This window comes from Haplochromis burtoni, unplaced genomic scaffold (assembly GCF_018398535.1).
Source record: "Haplochromis burtoni strain Fernald_Lab_line unplaced genomic scaffold, NCSU_Asbu1 Contig_37, whole genome shotgun sequence".
Classification (NCBI taxonomy): Eukaryota; Metazoa; Chordata; class Actinopteri; order Cichliformes; family Cichlidae; genus Haplochromis; species Haplochromis burtoni.
In genome coordinates, this window is record NW_024582398.1 from 1,371,387 (window position 1) to 1,391,530 (window position 20,144).

General features: G+C 36.5%; 1 protein-coding gene across 2 annotated transcripts in view; it reads right to left on the reverse strand.

Annotated features, from left to right (window-relative positions):
- Window positions 1-20,144, reverse strand: part of LOC102308660 (A disintegrin and metalloproteinase with thrombospondin motifs 14) — a 57,059-nt gene that overhangs the window by 11,037 nt on the left and 25,878 nt on the right. The window contains exons 5-11 of one of the 2 annotated variants that reach the window (XM_005919580.3): window positions 15,132-15,215; window positions 11,193-11,340; window positions 8,932-9,037; window positions 3,525-3,668; window positions 3,266-3,398; window positions 2,916-3,029; window positions 2,563-2,711 (exon numbers count right to left, since the gene is read on the reverse strand). In XM_005919580.3, coding sequence (XP_005919642.1) covers window positions 2,563-2,711; window positions 2,916-3,029; window positions 3,266-3,398; window positions 3,525-3,668; window positions 8,932-9,037; window positions 11,193-11,340; window positions 15,132-15,215 — 878 coding nt within the window. Of the gene's footprint in view, window positions 1-2,562; window positions 2,712-2,915; window positions 3,030-3,265; window positions 3,399-3,524; window positions 3,669-8,931; window positions 9,038-11,183; window positions 11,341-15,131; window positions 15,216-20,144 lie in introns of both variants that reach the window. The other variant, XM_042219734.1, reaches the window with a different exon arrangement.

Consider the following 20,144-nt stretch of genomic DNA (forward strand, 5'->3'; position numbering starts at 1 on the left):
ATTGTAATACACCAAAGCTGTATGCAAATTTTTGACCTAGAATAGACACTTTGCTTTTGTTTGTTTTTTTTCAAGTCAAACAATACAAATAAAATCACTTTAGCCAAGAAACATTAAAAAGAAACGTGTTGAAATCTTTAAAACATTTTAATTTTTTTTAAAAATGTTCCAGGCACAAACGTTTAGGAACCCAAAAGGTGACTACTTAGCATAACATGCTCTGTCGCTGATATCACAGCACACAACTACAAAATGTTATAATAATAATTCATATAGCTTCCCATAGCATGCACACCCCACCACAAATTGCTCAGGAACTGCTCAAAAAAACACAATAAGAAGCCAATGATGCTGTACCATGTTGTTCTGAACACACAACATGCTAAAAATCACTTTTCTGTTTGACTTTCTGGAAGGACTGCAGGAAACTTTCCAGTTTCCAGTGCAATTGGCTGTCGCACATCAGTGCGATTGACTTACAAATCCTCAGCCAGGTCCACAAAGTTAATTTATTTTCATTTCATCTAAATATAATAAGTAATAGTGCACTGACTTTTGATGAAAGACAGATTTTCACATCTTAAGTTAACAAGATATTATTTTCTCAAGGGTATCCAGATGTTTGCATACAACTAACCATTAACACTTCAGTGCTATTTGTACAGTTATTGTCTTTTATTGTAAAAGTTTAATTTGCCAGAGGTTTGAGTTACTGATGTCAGAACACCTGTAAGGACGCCTCCAATTCATTCAATGAGCCCCAATGAGCCAGAGCTATATCTAAGGGGACAACAATGTCAGAAATCTCTAACTGAAACATCATGCTGTAAATAATGTCACGATTTACACCAGTGCCTTTCCTGCAATGGAAAATCAAACTGTCTGCTGTGCTAATCAATCCCATATATCAGCAGACTACATTATGGCCTACATACTATTTGTCACGGTATGTTGTTGTGCAGTTCATGCAAGAAATCAATCTGCTTTACTGACAAGGTCTGATTAAAGCACTGAGTGACAACTTTTCTACCAGTTGAGTATAAGAAAAAAAGAAAGTAAACTTTTTGAAGTTGAAGCTGTCTTGTTATTATCTGCACTTTCCTTTAGTTTTTACCTTTTGCTTTTGTATCATGCGAATCACATGTTGCACTTTCGAAAAAGGATCATCCATGTAAACTTTTTGAGTTTACATGGATGATTTAATTTACTCCCAAACTCCAGATTTAAAATTCCAGACTAGTTCCTATGTAATTTACACAAAAGGCCAACACAGAGTGCATTATGCGTGAACAGGTCATCTGATTTTAGCCTAAAGTTGGTTAGGAATGTGTCTTTATTACAGTTAATGAAAGAACATCAACAAAAGAATCTGCACACTTAAATCTTATCTAAAATTAAAACACATTGCAGATCAGATCAAATCTGTCCACTGAGAAAATTGCACCTCAATTTCACTGTTAAAAGTTTCATTGCTTTAATGACAATAATGATTTTGATTCTGATTCTGAGATCTCAGTAAAATGAAAACCTAAATGGAATGCAGTCACTGATTATGTCAGCTAACCTCAGCTGGAAAAATCAGTGTTTCTATTGGGTAATGAGTAAATACATTATTTCTAATAACCAGCTGGGGGCAAAGAGCTCTGGCTGCAAAAAGAAATAAGGTGGCAGTGACTGCTACTGTATGTTAGATATGCTCTATGGTCTCAGCAAACACTAGTTTGATTTACCGAAAGTTCGATTTTTTTAATATAACATGTTGCGTACAAGCTTTGTTCATTCTGCAAGTCATTAAATAAAATATACAATAAAATAGGGCACAAGAGCCTGTTTTAGGGTTTGGCTGTCTTGTCTTTTACAAGCTGATACTGCATTAGCATTGAGTATGTGTAATTTCTTTATTTGTTTCTGATTAAAAACAAACAAACAAACAAAGAAAATCCTAAAACGGTAATGGCCAGAATGTGAAAGCTGATACTTCAAAATTTAACTTCAACAAACATCGCGTAGTATTAGAGATGCAATCATAATTATTGTAAGTTTTTTACTCTAGTTAAAATGACTTACATCCTCCTTAAAATCATTTTCATTATCTTTTGTGTCTCCTTTCCTGTAAAATGCACCACTTAACTTCTGTACTACTTAAAATTACTTACATTATAATATTTCTTCTTTCCTGTAAACAGCTGTTGTTGTTAAAGTTACACTGTTAAAATACAATGAAATCACATTTAATTCTATAACACCATCATAACACCTCACTTTGACCTTTCTCTTCATTAATAGTATAAACGCAGTATGAGGTTTTTATAGTTTTATAAATAAATTAATGAAACCAAATCTAAGTCAAGCTTAACAAACCCAGGACTGGATTAAAAAAACGTCCCTGAAGCTCTTCATTTACACTTATATAGTACATTAACATCTTTTAGATGAATACTGATACTGATGATACTGTGTGATCAAATACTATTTTTTCACTATCTGTATAGCTGTTTTATTTTCTGTTTTTTTCTTAGTTTTGCGACATAGATTCAGCTTCCTTGTGGCTGTAGCACTCACGCAGGATTGTTGCACAGTCTGCTGCGGGAGCGAATTCCACCTCCACATGTTCTGGAGCAAGAGCCAAACTTTGACCAGGAACTCCAACTTCCATCATGGCCCTGAGGCTCCTGGCTGGTTCGCCAGATGCAATGACCCTTGAAGCACCACTGAAAATCAGTGTCCATTAAAAATGAGAGACAGGGGGAAAGGAAGAAGAAAAGAAAGGTCAACAAGTCCAAACTGATGACATTTGGCTTCTCTGAAAATATTGCTCAGAAACTTTATTTCCGCTTCCTATTTTTAGAGAGTTCCACTTAGCAATTATTGTAAAGAAAAAATAAAATTACAGATGATTCAGAGACATTTCCTACCTTTCCTGGTGCACACTCTGTTCCATCCACAGGAGGACCTTTTTTAGTTTTACAAAAGTACTGGTTGTCAGGGTGGCTGCACCACAGCTGCTTGCAGGGGTCGTAGGTTCGAAACTAAATGAGCAATTAAACAGCGAATCTGAGCACTAATTCTTTTTGGAAACATAGATAAGCAAACACAGTTTTTCCCTGCTAAAAACCAGACCTTACTCCTCAGCAGCATTAAAAAATACTAATTAAAAAATTGTTGACTATTCCAATTATTTTAATTATGTGGTTATTATATGGTAGAATAAAAAATAATTCAAATGAATAAATATATATATATTGGGGCCACAAAGCTTACTTACAGCAGTGCACATTTTATAACCAATACCAAAATCAAAGCGGCACTGTTCATCCATTGAATAATTTATTCCAGGGAGCTCAGGAAGCTTGGGCCACTTATGTTCAAAGGGATCATCCAGCAAGCAGTCATAGGAGCTGAGGAAGCAATAAGAATAATAAGGACATAAATGTTATATGCAATGCGAGGTCAGGAGCAGACCACATATGAAAAGAGAAGGAACAAATTAATTTACACAACAGCTGTGCAAAGAGCAAACATACTGGATGTATCTGTTGAGCTCCTGCTTGCTGCAACGTGACCAGTGATAGCGGTGAAAAGCTGCTTGGACAAGTGGTGCCATGATGCTACCCATGCTGGTCTCATCAGCACAACGATTCCCTTGGCCATCATGCTCCATACCCAACCTGAAGGGCAAAAGCACAGAAGAGCATAGATTGTGATCATGGCAAGAGATAAAGTCACAGCAAACAATATTTTCTGAATTCTTTCTGTTGTTATGCACTACGAATACAACAGGATTGTGTAGGAGTAAGCAGAGTTGTGTACTGCACCTCTGCACTTTCTGAACACTGATTGAAATTTGGAAACTGTCAGCTATCATAATTCTTTTAGTTCTTTTCAAAATCACAAGCTTGTTCGATTTTATCTAAGTCACAGCAGGTTCCCCAGCAATACGCGTGTGACATTTGAAGCAGTTCGGATAACAGCTGTCGGTATAGATGAAGAACAAACACAGATACATCAATTTATAAAACATTAACGTCTACAAATTAAACAATTTAAAAAATAACTTCAAGTACTCTTTAATTATTCTTTACATGGAATAAAATCTGAATTCACTTGTCTATATGCTAATTATGAAGGTACAGGTAGCAGACAGCCAATATAGATTTGCATGGAGAATGGCAAGAGCAACAGGCTCTTTCCCAAAGGTAGAAAAAAAAACCCAGCCAACACACACATTACTGAGTCACTACTATCACACTAATGCTACAGCACTTATTAAACTGTTACATACTGTTGACATTTGATAGCATTAAAAACATCTTACTATTTTATCCTAAAAATTGATGACTTTTCCTAAAATGAAAATATTAGAAACGTCATAACATACAAGTTATACAAGTTTTTGTGAATTGACAATATTATGGGTTAAATTTGACTTGAACTGTATCCATTCAGATGGATTTTAGATCTATCACCCTGTGTCTGCTTAAGAACAATTGTGGTTTTAGGAAATCTCGATACTGTGTTGTCTCTGTCTCCGTGTGGGTTTTTTTTCTCTTTTTTTTCCTGTGATTTTTGATGTTTTATTTTGTTTGGTGGAATACTTCAAGGGGAACCTTGACACTGTCACAGGCACTGTCTGTATTCCCACAACTACTGCATAGGTCCCCATAGAGGTTATAGTTAGGTTTATTTTATGTTTTTATGTTTTGGGTAAAACAGGACATGATATTTTGTGATAGTAGATGTTTTCCCAACTAAAACAAATGCTGTAAAATCAAAAAAAAAATGCTCTCCCTGCTGTAAATGAATTCATTAATCATCTGTTTATTAACGTCAGATGGAATATTTATACGTCTGAATAGATTTGCAGTTCAAAATGCGGAACAAACACTTTTTATGAGAGAATTCTTGACCCAGCAAAGCTGACTGGGACAATACTGTGAAGAATTAAAATGTGAACAGTATGTAAGAGTTAAATCATACAAGTGTAAAAATGTCACTTTGCTATTTTATTGCACCAGAATCTCTAACCAATAATCTCCTAGAAGCTCTGCTGCCTGGAAACTATAAAACAGCCATATTGTTTATACGCTTTGATTATTGTATAAAGTTATGGGGGGTGGCTGCCAGTGGTAGATAAAAATTTATCATAAAAACAATCAAAATGTTGTCTTTTAACATTATGCAACAAAGAAAAACAATTTTCTAAAATGTTGAAATATTTCTTTGAGCGATAAGTTAGTGGCTTAACTGATAGAAACCCGTCAGATAATGCTTCACAAAAACAGGCATGGTCAAAGCAGGCTAAATGCTGGACAAGTGAGATTAGAGGCGAGTGCATGTGCAGGTGGTTATCAGCATCGGACTTATGATTCCCTTAGACATTTTTATGGAAGCTGTGCTTTTTTTAAGCCTCATTAAAGTTGCGCTCCAGGAACACCAACCTCCAGTAAGAAAGTACAGAAGCTCGATTAACAGGGGAGGTAAGCTCTAAATTAACTATCAAGTTGGTGAAGCTTTGTGGACACTGTATTTGAATGCCTTCTTTTCTTCTTTTTCATGAGTTATTCAAACACTGAACATGCAGCATCACAGCAGGATATCCACATGTAGTTTAAGACAAGTGGACAAAACCGCAGGAACAGTCTTCAGCTGTTAATTAAGAATACATCAGTTGTGTCTTGCTCCCAACAAATAACTGAAATACTGCCTTTAAGGGGTTTGAAAATAATACCTAATAATATATCATGGCAATATTACTGCTGTCAGTGACAACAATATTTTGATATATAATATATTATTTCATTTAACTTCCATTACCTACATTAAAGAGTCACAAAAAGCTTAAGCTGGTCCCTGTGTGCACTGGTCATAAGGAAGAGAATATAGTGGAGAGGTTGCCAGTCTTTTACAGAGTGCAAACTCATATTCACACCTACTGGAAATGTGTAGCTTTCATTTCAGCTAGCTCTCATGTGTTTGGATTGAGGAGGCCACAAATAAGCCCACACAGCCATGAAGACACAAACAGGTCGCAGATGATTAGGTGTGATCTTATCCCATGATGACTGCTGTGAGGTCAGCAGGTGTTTGAATTGCAGAAAAACAACGATGCTGTAAAATGACAAAAACTAACTAAGGTCAAACTAAAAAAGAGGCAAACTTGGACTCAAAACAAGAGGTTGTTTTTAAACATATCTGATAGAAGGCTTTGCCGTGTAATAAATCCATGCCCCATATGCAAAAAATAAATGTATTTCAGACGAAATGCTGCTCAGATCTGACTGATTCTGGCAGGAAAATACAAAGAAAAACAAAAGAGAAAAAAGAAATCAAGTGGGTTTCACTTTCTACAGGTGTTGTTTTGCAAAGCAACGATAATTGCACCTGCAATTAACTGGTGCAATTAAAAACTCTGCAGGGTGCAATGACACCAATCCAACTACCTCTGACTATGTCTGTTGCAGAATAGTTCTGCATTCATAGGCTCGTGCCTCATGCCTCAACCACTTACTGAAGCAGAATATAAAACTTCAATCAATCATTTTCGATAAGAGAAACAGGCAAAATATATTCAAACCATTCTCGTCTAAATTGTTTGAATTTTTTAAAAAACAACTTGACATTCTGAGTCATGATGAATAATTGAGTAAAACAATCACATTTTAATATCAAACACTAACAGTGTAAAATATATGATGTATATATTGCTTGGTTTTAACATGTTTTCTAATGGGTAGGTTATGAAAAAGCAAAGAAGACTTTCATCCTGAGCTTTCTTGTCATGCGTTGTTGCATGCAGAGTCCTGTATATCCTGTTGGTTGATGAGTCAGCTGTGGAGAGGGTTTCAGGAGATTTTTGACAGAGTCAGTCCATCTGCTGAAAATATATCATGTGACAATCTAAACTGTCTGGTCTGGTTTTAAATTTAAAAAATAAATAAATTATAAATAAATTTAAAAAAAGATCCTGGCACTCAAACTATTAAAATTATTTTAAAAAGCATTGCACATTATTATTATAGCATCTGTGTTCCCCCGTTTTATTAAGTTTTTCAGTCACTGACACAGTTATAAATGCTGCAGTTCTCTCCCCTAATTAACATTAAGAACCTTTTTTGTTTTTTGCTCGTCTATTTTTTTGTTAAGCCACATGACACTGACCTACGAATAAATCAAATATGAAAAAACCTTGTGTCCTTGGGCACTTTGTTACTAGCAGCCAGTCACAAAAATACATGATTTTTCCCCCTTTTTGTTTTTTTAGCTGAATCTACAAAAATGCCAAGAGTGACACAGTGTGACAGGCATAAAGTTTCTGGATTTTTTGCACCAAGAGGTTCCCAAAGAACTATTAACTGAAAACTTGGCATATTTCAGCATGGTGTGCAGTGGGTCCTTAAAAGATTTGAAGAAACTGGACAAGTGGAAGACTAAAGAAGAAGTGGAAACAGAGGAACAGAAATTCGTTTTTCTCAGAAATAGGAAGAAATCCAGCAAATAGATGACACAGGACCTGTCTCAGTGGTGTGATGGATGGGAAGAATCCTAAACCATGAAATAATTGCCAGAACATATATGGATATTCACTCCAAAATTATTTCGGCCAAATCTTTGAAACGGTGTCACTGCACACACATTTCAAATTCATTTCAATCGCACAAATGCAGAAATAATTAGTTGCAGTATTTTATCTGATTTATTATGTGAATGTCGTGCCTGACCATTTGTCTTTGGTGCTTAACTTAAATGTACCACAAGCATTTATCCTGTTTTGCCTTCACAAGTCATAGTATGATTTGTCTATCACATAAAAGTGGTGAGCATACTGCATGCCTCGACTGTACATTTAATTCAATTAGATGTGAGGCTCAAATGAGCACAGACCGTTTAGATATTACATTCCTATTTCTTGAATACTATATTCAGCCACAGCTTCCACCTGGTGCATCTCTATTTTCTATAGTTCTATAATATGACAACCTGCCCAAGTATCTTTGTCACTAGTTTGCTTGCAGTTATTTTTATTCATTAAATCAAGCAAAAAAGCTTGTTTTCTTCACTATTTTTTTTATACCCTTTAGATAAATAGAGATTTATTGAACTGAGAAACACTCAAATAAACGCTCAAGTTAAAAAATATAAATATCCCCATTCCAAAATGTCATGTGACAATCTCATTGGTGAGTGTCAAGTGTCAAGAACCATCTGTGAAAGACAGTGGAGGCTCTGTCATGGTTTGGCATTTTAATCTGTGGTGTTGGGGAGTCTCTATCTAAAATTTATGGAATTATGAACACAGAAAAAAATGTATTCACTGTGTTCTTACAAGAGCTTGTCTAAAAGAGTCTGTTTTGAACAATAAAGGTGGTAATGCCAAATACTAATCTTAAAGCTCATTAAAGCTGTACTAACTTTCCATGAGTCTGCGTTTTTTCACGTGTTTCAATAAGTCAGTGCACCTATTTTCCATTTTCCCTCCAACATATTATGAGGGGTTACTAAAGACTTTTGTATAGCACTATAACTGTTAATAAGCAGCTCCACACATTTATTGAATACACCAGCCTGTTGCTACAGTAACTTTTAGCCTCTTGCTACCTTAGCAACCATTGACCTTGACAGCAGGAGTAGATGTATTGATAGCATAATGGTTAAAGTATATCATGCTTAAGCACAGGTTAGTTTAAGCACAAAAAAAATTCATTCATGTTTTGTGTCTACACAAAAGGCACAGAAAGCATAATGTTAAAAAAAATACTGCTTTCATATCTATGTGTAAAACGCAGCTGGAGATCAGATTAAATGCTTTTTCACAACAACAGATCACTGTTTATGTTCACAAACTACAATCACACACAAACTATTAACTTAAATGCACACAGAAAGATGTTGTGAGTGGCCCTGCTGGGCATTCATCATGATGCCATTACTCACACATGGCCGGTTTCATGAGCAACCACAAAGGCAGAGGAGAAGCCATCCTCATGGTTCAGAGTGCAGCTCCTCAGTGGGTGGCACATCCCCGTCACTGGAGCATACCCTGAGCGACACAAAAGACCACACAGCCCTGATAATCAAGAATGAAAGTGGTGACATTCTCATGCAGTGCAACGAAGTGGACAAAGATTTCTAAATATGGAGTAATTGCATTCATTGTGAAGGTTTTAATCTCTTTTTGGTGAGCAGCTGGCTGTCACACTGGCTCTTGAGTGTGTGTGAGTTATAAAGAGAGTGATGGTGATTGCTCAGCTTCTTTCAATGAAAAAAAAGCCCCACATATCTGTGTGTTTACATTGTGATTTATCAGAGTAGGCTACATTCACACAGTGGCACTTTCATTCATTTAAGGTGAACGAACCGAGGTAAAATACTTCTAGCAAATCCCTCAATAGCAGCAGTAGCTCTACACAGCTTGCATATCAAACATAAAGAAACTCCCAAAGCAGTTTCAGAAGCCTGCCATCATTATTACCCAGCAGACACCTGGTTGGTACCACAACATTTCACACAGCTCACGAGGACGACGAACTTTTAAGCAAAGCACAGACATTAAACATAACTCGATCAAGAGGTGTGCAGCAATTCAGCTTAGTGCGAATCAGCTTGGATCAGAAGCACGCCCATTCTGGCCTTCTTTTTTGCCACAGCTTTCAGATAATTTCCATGCTTTCTGACCATCAGAAGACTGTTTTTTTGGCATGCAGGTAAAAAAGCAGAAAATGCAGCAGGCAGACAGCTGGTGATAAAGCCATGTGTACATGTCAAGTTATTTGAATGTCTGCAGTGGGTTATTTCAGTCACAGCAGAGTGAGCTTTAGCTACAGCATGATGACGATGCCTATATGAAGAGAATGACTAAAGGCTCTATTCATGAATGAAAACAAAATGGACATATTAACACTGAAAGTGAAGTTGCAAAACATGAAAGCAGATGAGGAGCATGACCCTTTATCTGAAAGGCAGATAAAAGGAATTCAGGAGAATGCTGATTACATTCCCATGAAAGGCCATTTGGAGCTATGCACACTGAAGCAAAAAGGTGCAGCAATTACTACAGTAATAAAAAAAAAAAGTGTTTCTCTATGGCTGATGTGAAGATTGAGGAGAGAGGTGGTGTCCGCCATCTGGTTGATAAACTCAAACACTGAACATCTTGGGAACATCATGTTAAATCTTTTGGTGCCAAGGAGACCAGATCAAAAACACTTTCAGAGGATTTAATCGGTAACATTTTTAAAACGTGGCAAACTCAATATCACCTAATGACACCATTTAAGACAACTTTCTGCATCTCCTGTTGCTCCATTAACTTACTCTATTTACCCAACAGCCCATTACTTGTTTGGACACAAAATCTACCATCTCACCGCTAAACTTTCACAAGAATGTGTGAGGTCTGCTTGTGACCCTGAGATGCAGCACAGGGTTCAGCCCAACCTAGCTCAAGGTATCATAGAAACTAGGTTTGTTATGAACACAACACAACTGCAGCTATGGTAACACCTAGAGGTGTGACAAGCAAACCAGGTAGCCCCAGGCTGTCCTCGAAACATAACACGTGCTCTATAAAAGTTAAAAATATACACAGGTCAGTGCAAGATATCGAGTGCATGCAAGCACAGAGGTTTGTTCATTCGGGACCCAGTGTTTTCTGCAGGTTTGGCTGTTCACTTCAAATTTTGTTTTGAAGGACTGAAAAGAAGAAACAAATGGTGAGGCATAAAACTAGGAGAACAACATGTATAGCACAAATTTGCTGCAAAATGACTGCATACATGTACAGTAATATTTGGATTGACAATAATCTACTGAAAGTACAGAAAAGTTCAAACTGAACTTTCCAACAGTCACTGAGTAAAAAAAAGAACAATTAGTTTATATAACTGGCAAACTAACAAACATGTTCTGTTTTTTCTCTACATGCCAAAAACCTTCTTCAGTATCTCAATTTTTCATTTTTCCAGGGTGGCATCAATGTCAAGTCAGCAAGGTTTTGGAAACAACTCAGCAGTTATTTTCTCATGAGGTTGCCATTTCCGGAATTGGGTTCAAGACCTCAGCTGCAGCCCCCACTTTTATATTTCCAGCAACCTTACCTGGGCAAGACTTGAAGCCAACCCCTTTGTGAATGGAAGCAGATATCAGCACTCAGTCTGCACAGGCCTCGATCGAGAAAAATACAGTACCTTGCATACCTGCGGGACCAAAATCTTGCCTTGTGAGGAAGATGGCGTGATCATGGTACTCGGCATGGTCAGGGTCGCGGCGCTGCTGCGTGTTGGCCCATCGGCACACCTGCTCCAGGCTGCGAGATGGGTTGCCACGTTCGATCAGGCTTATAGACTGCAGAATGAACAGGACCAAGAAAAAAACGTTAGCAGACTGTAAAAATAAATAGGAGGGTAACCCTGCCGTTCGCCTTAACAACGGTTAAGGTTCTTTCTAAGGTGAAAGAAGACTCATCACCCTTTTACCTTTACATCAGTGCAGTAGATGTACTGTCATTTGAAAAACTGTCAAAGAAAATAGCTGAAAATAAGTTATATTTTTTGTGCATTTGAGGACAAAAAGGGACATGTTGGTTAGAAAAACAGGGGAACCTTTAGGATTACAGGTATTAATTTTACTTTTCGCTAAATTGCCAGTGATTATGAAACAATTAATAGGTTTGTAACTTGTAACGTTCACATGGCAGACTGACTTGACAATTGAAGACTATCACTTTCTTTACCTTCAGAAACTCTTCAGTTGCTTTTGCAGTATGCTTTGAATCATTATCCATTTGCACTACTTGATGAGGTTGCAGCATTTGGCTGAATCTGAGCAGAAAGTAAAGCTCTGTACATTTTATAATTCAACCTGCTACGTCTACCAGCAGTCACAAACAGACAGACAGTAATGTAACAAATTATTATGTTACTGTATTTTTTTCAGTTGTTTAGACAATTTAAAAATAGTGTTGCCACTGATGTTACTCTTTGTATTGTTGTAATTTTATTTGTCTTTCTTGACACCATCGTGTCAAAAATGCTATCAAGATATTTAGATAAACCTAGTATGAGCTCATCTGGCTCCTTTCTATTGTGAGTCAAACTGCCCACATCCATGTGGCACGAGAGGTCACTCGCTGGTTAGATCATTAAAAAATATATATTGTGAATCATATGTTCTTGCATTTGTTGGCCAACAAATATAACCCAAATGAAAATCTTGACTGAACAATTTTCTCCAATATTATCATGAAAACATGAAATGATGGCTTTGGTGTTTCTTCCCTCCAATGAGGCTGATCTGACAGCCCAACACAGTAAAAAAAAACACTGTTTCTGTTTTTGCCAGTGTCCCCAGTGTTTTGTTTTGGGTTTTTTCTGTAAAGGAGTATAAATGCATTGTGGTTTGTATTTCGTGTCATAAATATACAGAAAATTTCTCAATAAGACTCAGCTCTGGATGAACTGCTCTGGAGACTGATAACCCTACTACTATTACACACACCGACACACACAATGTGAGGCCAGGAGAAATGAAGGCACCCAGGAGGAACTGGCCAAACTTTGTCTTTATTTTCTGAGTGGGTGCAAGCAGGGCCAGTGACACACAGAGCATGTTGGACCTCATCAAATTGGTGTTGGGTAAACAGCATCTCTCTGCTCTGACAAACAGACAGAAGCTGAATAAAAATGCCCAGTTTCCAAGCAGCATCAGTCAGACATGCAGGTAATATGACATTTGTGGACAGATGGATACGTGCGTAAAGCAAATGACTCACTAGCATCTGCCCCCACATGTTTAATATACGATATTTCATACCTCATTATAATGTGTTCAGCTGATAACGAGCAAATATGCCAAGACTGGCATTAAGTGGCGAGAGGTGAACAGAAACACAAACACATACTGATGTACAACTCTATAAACTGAAGATATGGAAGATCATTTGATCAGCTAGCATTGACCAGTTTGCTTTTTTTTTTTTTGCTTGTTTATTCGATGTTATTAATATGTTACGTGAGTATTTACCACATGGTGCAAGTACATTTAAATCATTCATTACACTAAAGAAAGCCTGAGCAAAAGTGAAAGTGACTGAGCTTTTGTACAATATTCATTCGTCGCTTTCTTTCATCAATCATGTTAATATAATATGTACTCATTTATTTCCTCACTATTTATTACATATGTATGGTATGTGCCGGTACTGGGCTTTAATATGTTTTTGCATCAACTTTAGTGTTTTAATGGGGGCTTCTTAAGGTTACCTTTTCTTATAATCAGGCAATCAGTTCTGTATTGCCCAAAAGAAATACAAAAAACATCTATTTTAACCAGACAACTGAGCTCAATTAAATGCTAATATCACACCGACTATTTTCGTACACGTTTTGTTAAACTCAGCATCTGAGAAACAGCCTTTCTTTCATCTCAGCCTGACCCCAATTTATGATCTTAAACTGATATTTTTCTCTTTTTCTCACTGTACGTCTTTTTTTCCTAAGAAGTTGTTAGCTAGAAGAAACAAAAAAGCAGCTGTAAGCTCCAAAACAAAACTTTGCTTAGTTTATAAATTACTGCATATATAAATCTCAACTGTTTTTCATCTTCACTGCTCTTCCTGATTCTCCTGTCACTCAAATACTTGAGAAGATTGTTTTTCTAAAACTGTTTTTTTCTTTTCTCTCCAAAGGAAAGTTGAAGAGAAACAAGTAGGATTAAAAAAAAATCTGATGAAAAGAACTTTCCTCCCGTGACCACATAGGGTATAATCAATTATTCGATTCTACACTTCAAGTCGGTTTAGTGGAGCAGTAAAGCTATGAACTCTCATTTTTTATGTTAGTTTCATAATTTAACTTCACTTAAATTATGTACTCAATCAGAATTACCAATCATTATTGCTGGGAGAGATTCATGGTCGCTATAAATAAGTTAATAAGCAAGTTAACAGGTACTAGAAAGTAGAAGAGCAGTCAGAGCTTATTTCAACCATGGCCTTGCTCTATTTAACAGTTGTAAAGAAAGCAATTTAAAATAATTTGGATCTGCATTGAAATGTAACAGGTTCTTCTTTTCCCCAAGCTTCATCTATCCACTAAGCTTTTCAAAATACAACCGGGTAGTTTCAAATGCATCATCTAAAACAGACAAAGAGAAATGTTTACAAGCCCTAGCTCTCTCCTTGGTTGAAGTATCAGCTTATTCAGAGAAATCAGATCATATGATACCAAACAGATCCTTTCTTTTAAACTGCAGCATAAAGGCACTGGCTTTGGGGAAGGATCCACTTGCTTAGAGCCATTCTAGTTTTAACCAGTCTATTGTTAGAATACTCTGCACTAAAAATCAGTTTTTTTGTTGTGTGCACAAAAAAAAATTAAAAATTGGTGTAAAATAAGGAAGCTGTGCTACATGTAGTGGTGTTTTCTTTTATCCTCATAAATGATATCTTCTTGACAAACCTACACTTTACCCATCTCAATTTTTTATTGTGTCGAATATGCAGTAATGGCCCAAAACAACTCTTTTTCCAAGTAGAAACCAAGCCACAAGGCATGAAACTCAGCTTTCCATATCATCTTAAAGTTAGCTTGTTACTTTGGTGCCTCTACTGTGAACTCAGATTTAAATTATTTGTTTGACATTATGGGAAAAATCCTTATTCACCTCACTGCTTGGACTTAGAAAGATAACACCACTCTCATATCTGTACAAAGGACTGATATTTTAGACATCAGTGGATTAACTTCTCTTAGCACCTGCTCTTCTACCTCCCAGTTTTGGGTATAAGTTCGAGTGCTACTGAATACGGTTTCAGGCCATAACAATACTTGAGCCTGCATTCAGTAAAACATGTTTTTTTCACTGAAAATTCTAAAAGGGTTTGCTGCCTTTCTCTTATTTTCTCTTGAGTCATGGTGGTGAGTTCAGCCCTTCTTGTTTTTATTCCAAATAAAATTGAACACAGTTAAAAATCTTGCTTCCTGTAGGCAGTATTACAAAGGCTGAAATCACAGGTGTATTCACAGACAGCTCAGACAATGAGAATATGCCTTTTACACCAGCCCTGTGGTATAAAAACCTTAAAAGTTCATTTGAAATGCTGCTTGCACAGGCACAAATTGTGTGGCATGGCTCACCTGCCGGTACCCCACCATTATCATGCGGACAAGGACAATGTTGATGTTCGTCCCCAAAGATTCATCATGGTAGATTTCATCAACCTGAAAGGAAATTAACAGCATGTGTCAGTGATCTGAATGACAAAGGGCATAGAGTGCTTTTGATGAAAGTGACTTGTGATATCAAGTTGAGCACCCAAAGGCCATTAATACAATCATGAACATGGTGGTTTTTAATCCAGAACTTTAATACAAAAACAGTCTGCAGGAATAAAATTACACTCGAGTCTAAAAGCTAAAAGTTGTGTGAAAAGGACCTTCGACTGACCATTACAGAACGATAGTTTTCGCTCTAGCTTCAGGAATTTCCGAGGGAAACTTCACTGCTCTGCATTACTAATTACTTAATTATGGCTGCTCTAAGTATGCAAATCAGAGTCACAACTGTCAAGAAAGGAAGTGAAGTGACACTATTTAAATGCATAAACTGATGCTTTCCGCTGAGTTTAATTAAAGCCAGGTAAACAATATAACTTTGATAGAAACAGCCTCCACAACTGCTGCTGCTGCTCCTTTCCAGGCTGCTAGGAAAACATTTAGGAGAAGATTAATGTTTGTAGTAATCCTTTAGGAAATAATAAAGTTTAATCAGTAAATCAATATTAAGTGAAAAACTTCCCCCCTCCCTTGAAATCATCCTGCTCTATCTAAAATCTTACAAACCAAGAAGAAAACAGTTGTTTTAAACCACTGAATTGCACTAAAACTCTTGATCCAACCAATTCTCCTTTTTATGTCTGAGGTGCAGGGCCTAGCAGCGAGTCCTCAAACCATTTTTTAATCTCTTACGACAATCTTGGAATCATGATGAAATATGTTATTAAGACTGGCAACTATTTAGTGAAACTAGTGCTGTTATGCAATGGCAAAGGAGCCTGACCCAGAAATATGTGGACTGCTATTTGGCTTCGTAAGAATGCTGTGGTATGTAGATGCATAACCCAGGACCAAGCTAGGATCCCATTCAAACCCAAGTCCAATTTCCACTCGAGTGTGTTTTATTTTCATCAGATGGTCGCTACATGTCAGCACTCATTCCGGGCCTCATAAAGTCAACCATCTGCTTTGCTTTGTGGTGGATAAATTAAGTTCAGAGCAAAACAACGGGTATTTATTTTTCCATACATGATTCATTTAAGTTTTGGATTGCAATCAAAAAATAAGCAATTTGGCTTCATTTTTCTCCATGTGACTTCAGGGAAAAAGCTGTCTAAAACTGGATTTTTAAAGCATGTGGTTGACACAGGCTCATATTAAATTTTGTATTTTATGTTACAAGCTTGCATAACGTAGCTTCACTTCCCTCACGTAAGATTTTCCTGAGAATGAGCACTCTTATACTCCTAAAACTTTGAACCGATTTGACCAAAATCACAAAATGCACGTCTATTTTCTCAGTGCAAAATGAGAGGATATCATAACAAGTGCATTCAGTAATCACCATTAATACGAGTTATAATATTCTAAATTGCTACCTCATGAAACCATCGAAGAAAAGTATCTAAGATATATTTTGATTTCCTTCTCAAAGTAGGCTCTCTTCTTTGGGAGGTACAAACCTTTTCCTTCCAAGTATTGATACTAAATGTTTTATATGCAACTTCTCTGAGAAGGTCTGTGAGATTATTTGATCAACTGTATTGAAAAGATGAAACCGCATCAACTTCCCGTCTCCCTACACGACTTAATTGAACTTTTTTTTCATTCATCTGTCTCTAACCATCCTGTAACTGTTTTCATATGGTTTCCAATGTTTCTGTTGTTAGGTACCTCTGTTTAGCCCATGACAGCTCTACACATGGTTTAGCTTTATTAATCAACAAGAGGTAGTTACAAAGCAAATATTCCAAAATAGTGAACAATATCTGACAAATTCTCATTTGTTTTTCTGTCAACAGTGCCACACTTTAACTGCCTTACTGCAGGCCACTAATAGTAATTATATGAGTGCAGCATGTGGTTGTCACACCACTGTAATAACACTGAGTGTAAGTATAGCCCCTGATGGTGTCATTTGCACTTGAGAATCAAGGCGCTGTGTGGGCTTGAATGAGACTATTTTCTCTTTTGTTTTTATCAACTGTTTGTTTAAAGTGTCAACTGGAAATTCGAGGTTTAGCATGATCTCCAACAGCTAGGCATAAGATATACGGCTTAAGAACTTAACAATACGTGTCTTCATTTTTATAGCTTTATAGCTTTTCCTAATGAAGACATCCAGAATTACCACACCAGTGTACTAATAGATGAACAATGAAATAGCTTTTTCACTGCTATAGAAATTTCAGATTTTCTGTAAATTAATAGAACTTTTTGTTTTATAATTACACAACTGAGTGGGCAGTGAGCTACCCAAAAATTTTCTGTATTTACACATGTAATTCTTATAATTTAAACCCAAAGAGTCTTCCTCTCAAATTTCTTTCACTTAATACAGCAGTATTTACTCTACACGTCCAGTCATCCACCCATTCACACACACATTCATACACTGGTGATGGCAAGCTACATTGTAGCCACAGCCACCCTGGGGCGCACTGACAGAGGCACTTAAATTAAAGAACATCTTGTTTTTTTAGAGAGTACCAAAACATCAATACAAAATAGTCTAATAGGTTTACTAAAAGTTAAAAGCTGAACGTATTAATTGGCTTGATCAGTGATTTACTCTGAGCCCTGTTGACTGTCCATGCTTCACTGTATCTCCCCATCCCCCCACCAGATGTCCTCAGACTTCCATTCTCTTCTGAGTCCCTAGTCTGCCACACCCACCTCACCTGTCCCCCATCTACCTACCTCTGCTGTAGTCCAATAAACCAAAAAAGTTATCTCCTAAAAACTTTTCCTAATCGCTATTCCTCGATCTGAATAGAAAATGCGACAAGGTCAAGGAAAGGTGCAAAACAGAATTTGTAAAGAAGTGTGGCACGCAGAGAATCCACTTACACCAGGTTCCGTAAAAATGTGATTGGATACGTTATTGATCTGGGTCTACTATGTTGAAAAGACAGTGTCACAGAGATGGACAAGCTACTTCATCCAGCATGTTTTTAACTTTGTTGTTTAATGCAAGTCATGCGAAAAAGAGCCTGTGAAAACAGAAGCATGAAAAATACCAATTCATTACCAAGGCTGTAATTTTAAATTGGAAGAAATATAGTGTATACAGTAAAATGAAATGCTTGTGATAATGTCATTAGTTTGTCATCCTGCCTGCTCATATTAACCCAGTCTATCTTCTGCTTTTATATATGATAACTCTAAAGCCTGGCAATACAGCAATGGACATAGCAAGAGGTGGCAAAAGTACACACATTCATTGGATAAGTAGAAGTACAGATTTGTACTTGTGTGTGTTGAAGTACTGATTAACCTTGTTTATTCAAGTAAAATTGAAAAAGCAAATTTAACTTTATGTCATATTAATATCATAATGGAATAATATAAATATAAAGAAATGGAAACAATTTAACTAAAATTCAAATTGTAATTATCAGATTATCTTGAACACCTGTTATGTAGAATGCATAGAAACACACATGAGAATTTAAAAAATATGTCTATATCTGCCAACGTAGTAGTTGGGTAACAGCACAGATGAGCTCATCTCTATTGTTGCTCTTAGATTCAGCCAACTGAATTCAACCAGATGTAAGCAGATGTTACAATAAGCTATAATACATTAGCTGATTTCTAATACCTGGACAATATAAAAATAGTATAAAGGTGGAATTAAGTGACTGAATCTAATCCACATCATTGGCTTAAATTAAATTTGATGTCTGTTCCTCTAACATTGACCATGAACATCACAGCTGCTCCACCGGTCCAAATTAATGCACCACTGTAAACTTCACAGTACTGCAAACTAACCAGTGTTGCTTTCAGGTTGTTTATGCAACCTTTGCATAACTGAAAATTTTTCTATTTCAATTGGTTGTGCAGGATAATTCACAATATTTAAAAAACCTAACTTCATATACAACTGAATGATGAGATTGCATGTAAGCTTTAAAACGTCCAGTTTATCATATGACTGAGAAGTCCTTATCTTTAAAAATAATCTCTCTTCTTCTACTTGTGTCCTTCCTGACTTTTATACATTTTTCTCTGTCTCTGAGTTCTTTCCTCTCCCTTAGAAATCCAGCAGCTGAACTGTTAGCTAACAGACACATTGTGTGACATACTGCACAGAAAAACTTTGTCTATTTGCTGATATTTGTCAAGCTATTAGAAATGTTGCATTTGAGATTACCTGCCACTTCACTGCTTTTGTGCCTGCTGCTCTTCTGTTGCATTAACTATAGAAGCTAAAGTAGTGTGACCACAACTCATTAGCACCTGTACTTTTAAAGCTAAAAAATTAATTTATTAAGGAAACAAGTAAAAGTACATTTGTGTTAAATTTTAGGAAGTAAAAATTTGTCAGAAAAGTAAAATAAAAGGTTAAAGTACAGATACCTGAAAAAAGTTTTTTTTTTTTTTTACGTCCGTCTGTAAATAACTAATGCAAACTGAATTAATTGAGAGAGATTTATGTATACATTTTTAGATATGGCCTTGTTGACTCCTTCCCATAACACAACTTCATGAGAAGCAGATTTCGTCACCGCAGCATAATAATAATAGTTCAGCAGTGGATTTAACAGCCTGTCATTGAAGTTCCCAAATTTATCTACAAGTTTTGGCATGAATAGTGCGTCACTGTGGATTATGAGGTGGCATTATTTGCTTTACCTTTATAAAGGATGGGCCAGTGTACCGTAAAGAAGGTAATAAAGGAAGCATTGAAATGCCTTTCCTTTGTATTACCTCACATGGTCTGTAACAGTTCAACCCATGTACTTTTTTAGCTTATCCAGTTCAGGGTCATGGAGAGTCTAGAGCTATCCACCTCTTAAGTCTGACGTCATTAGTCATTTCTGGGTCCAGACTCCTCTTTGGTTCCCAAACTCAAACAAACACTGCGGC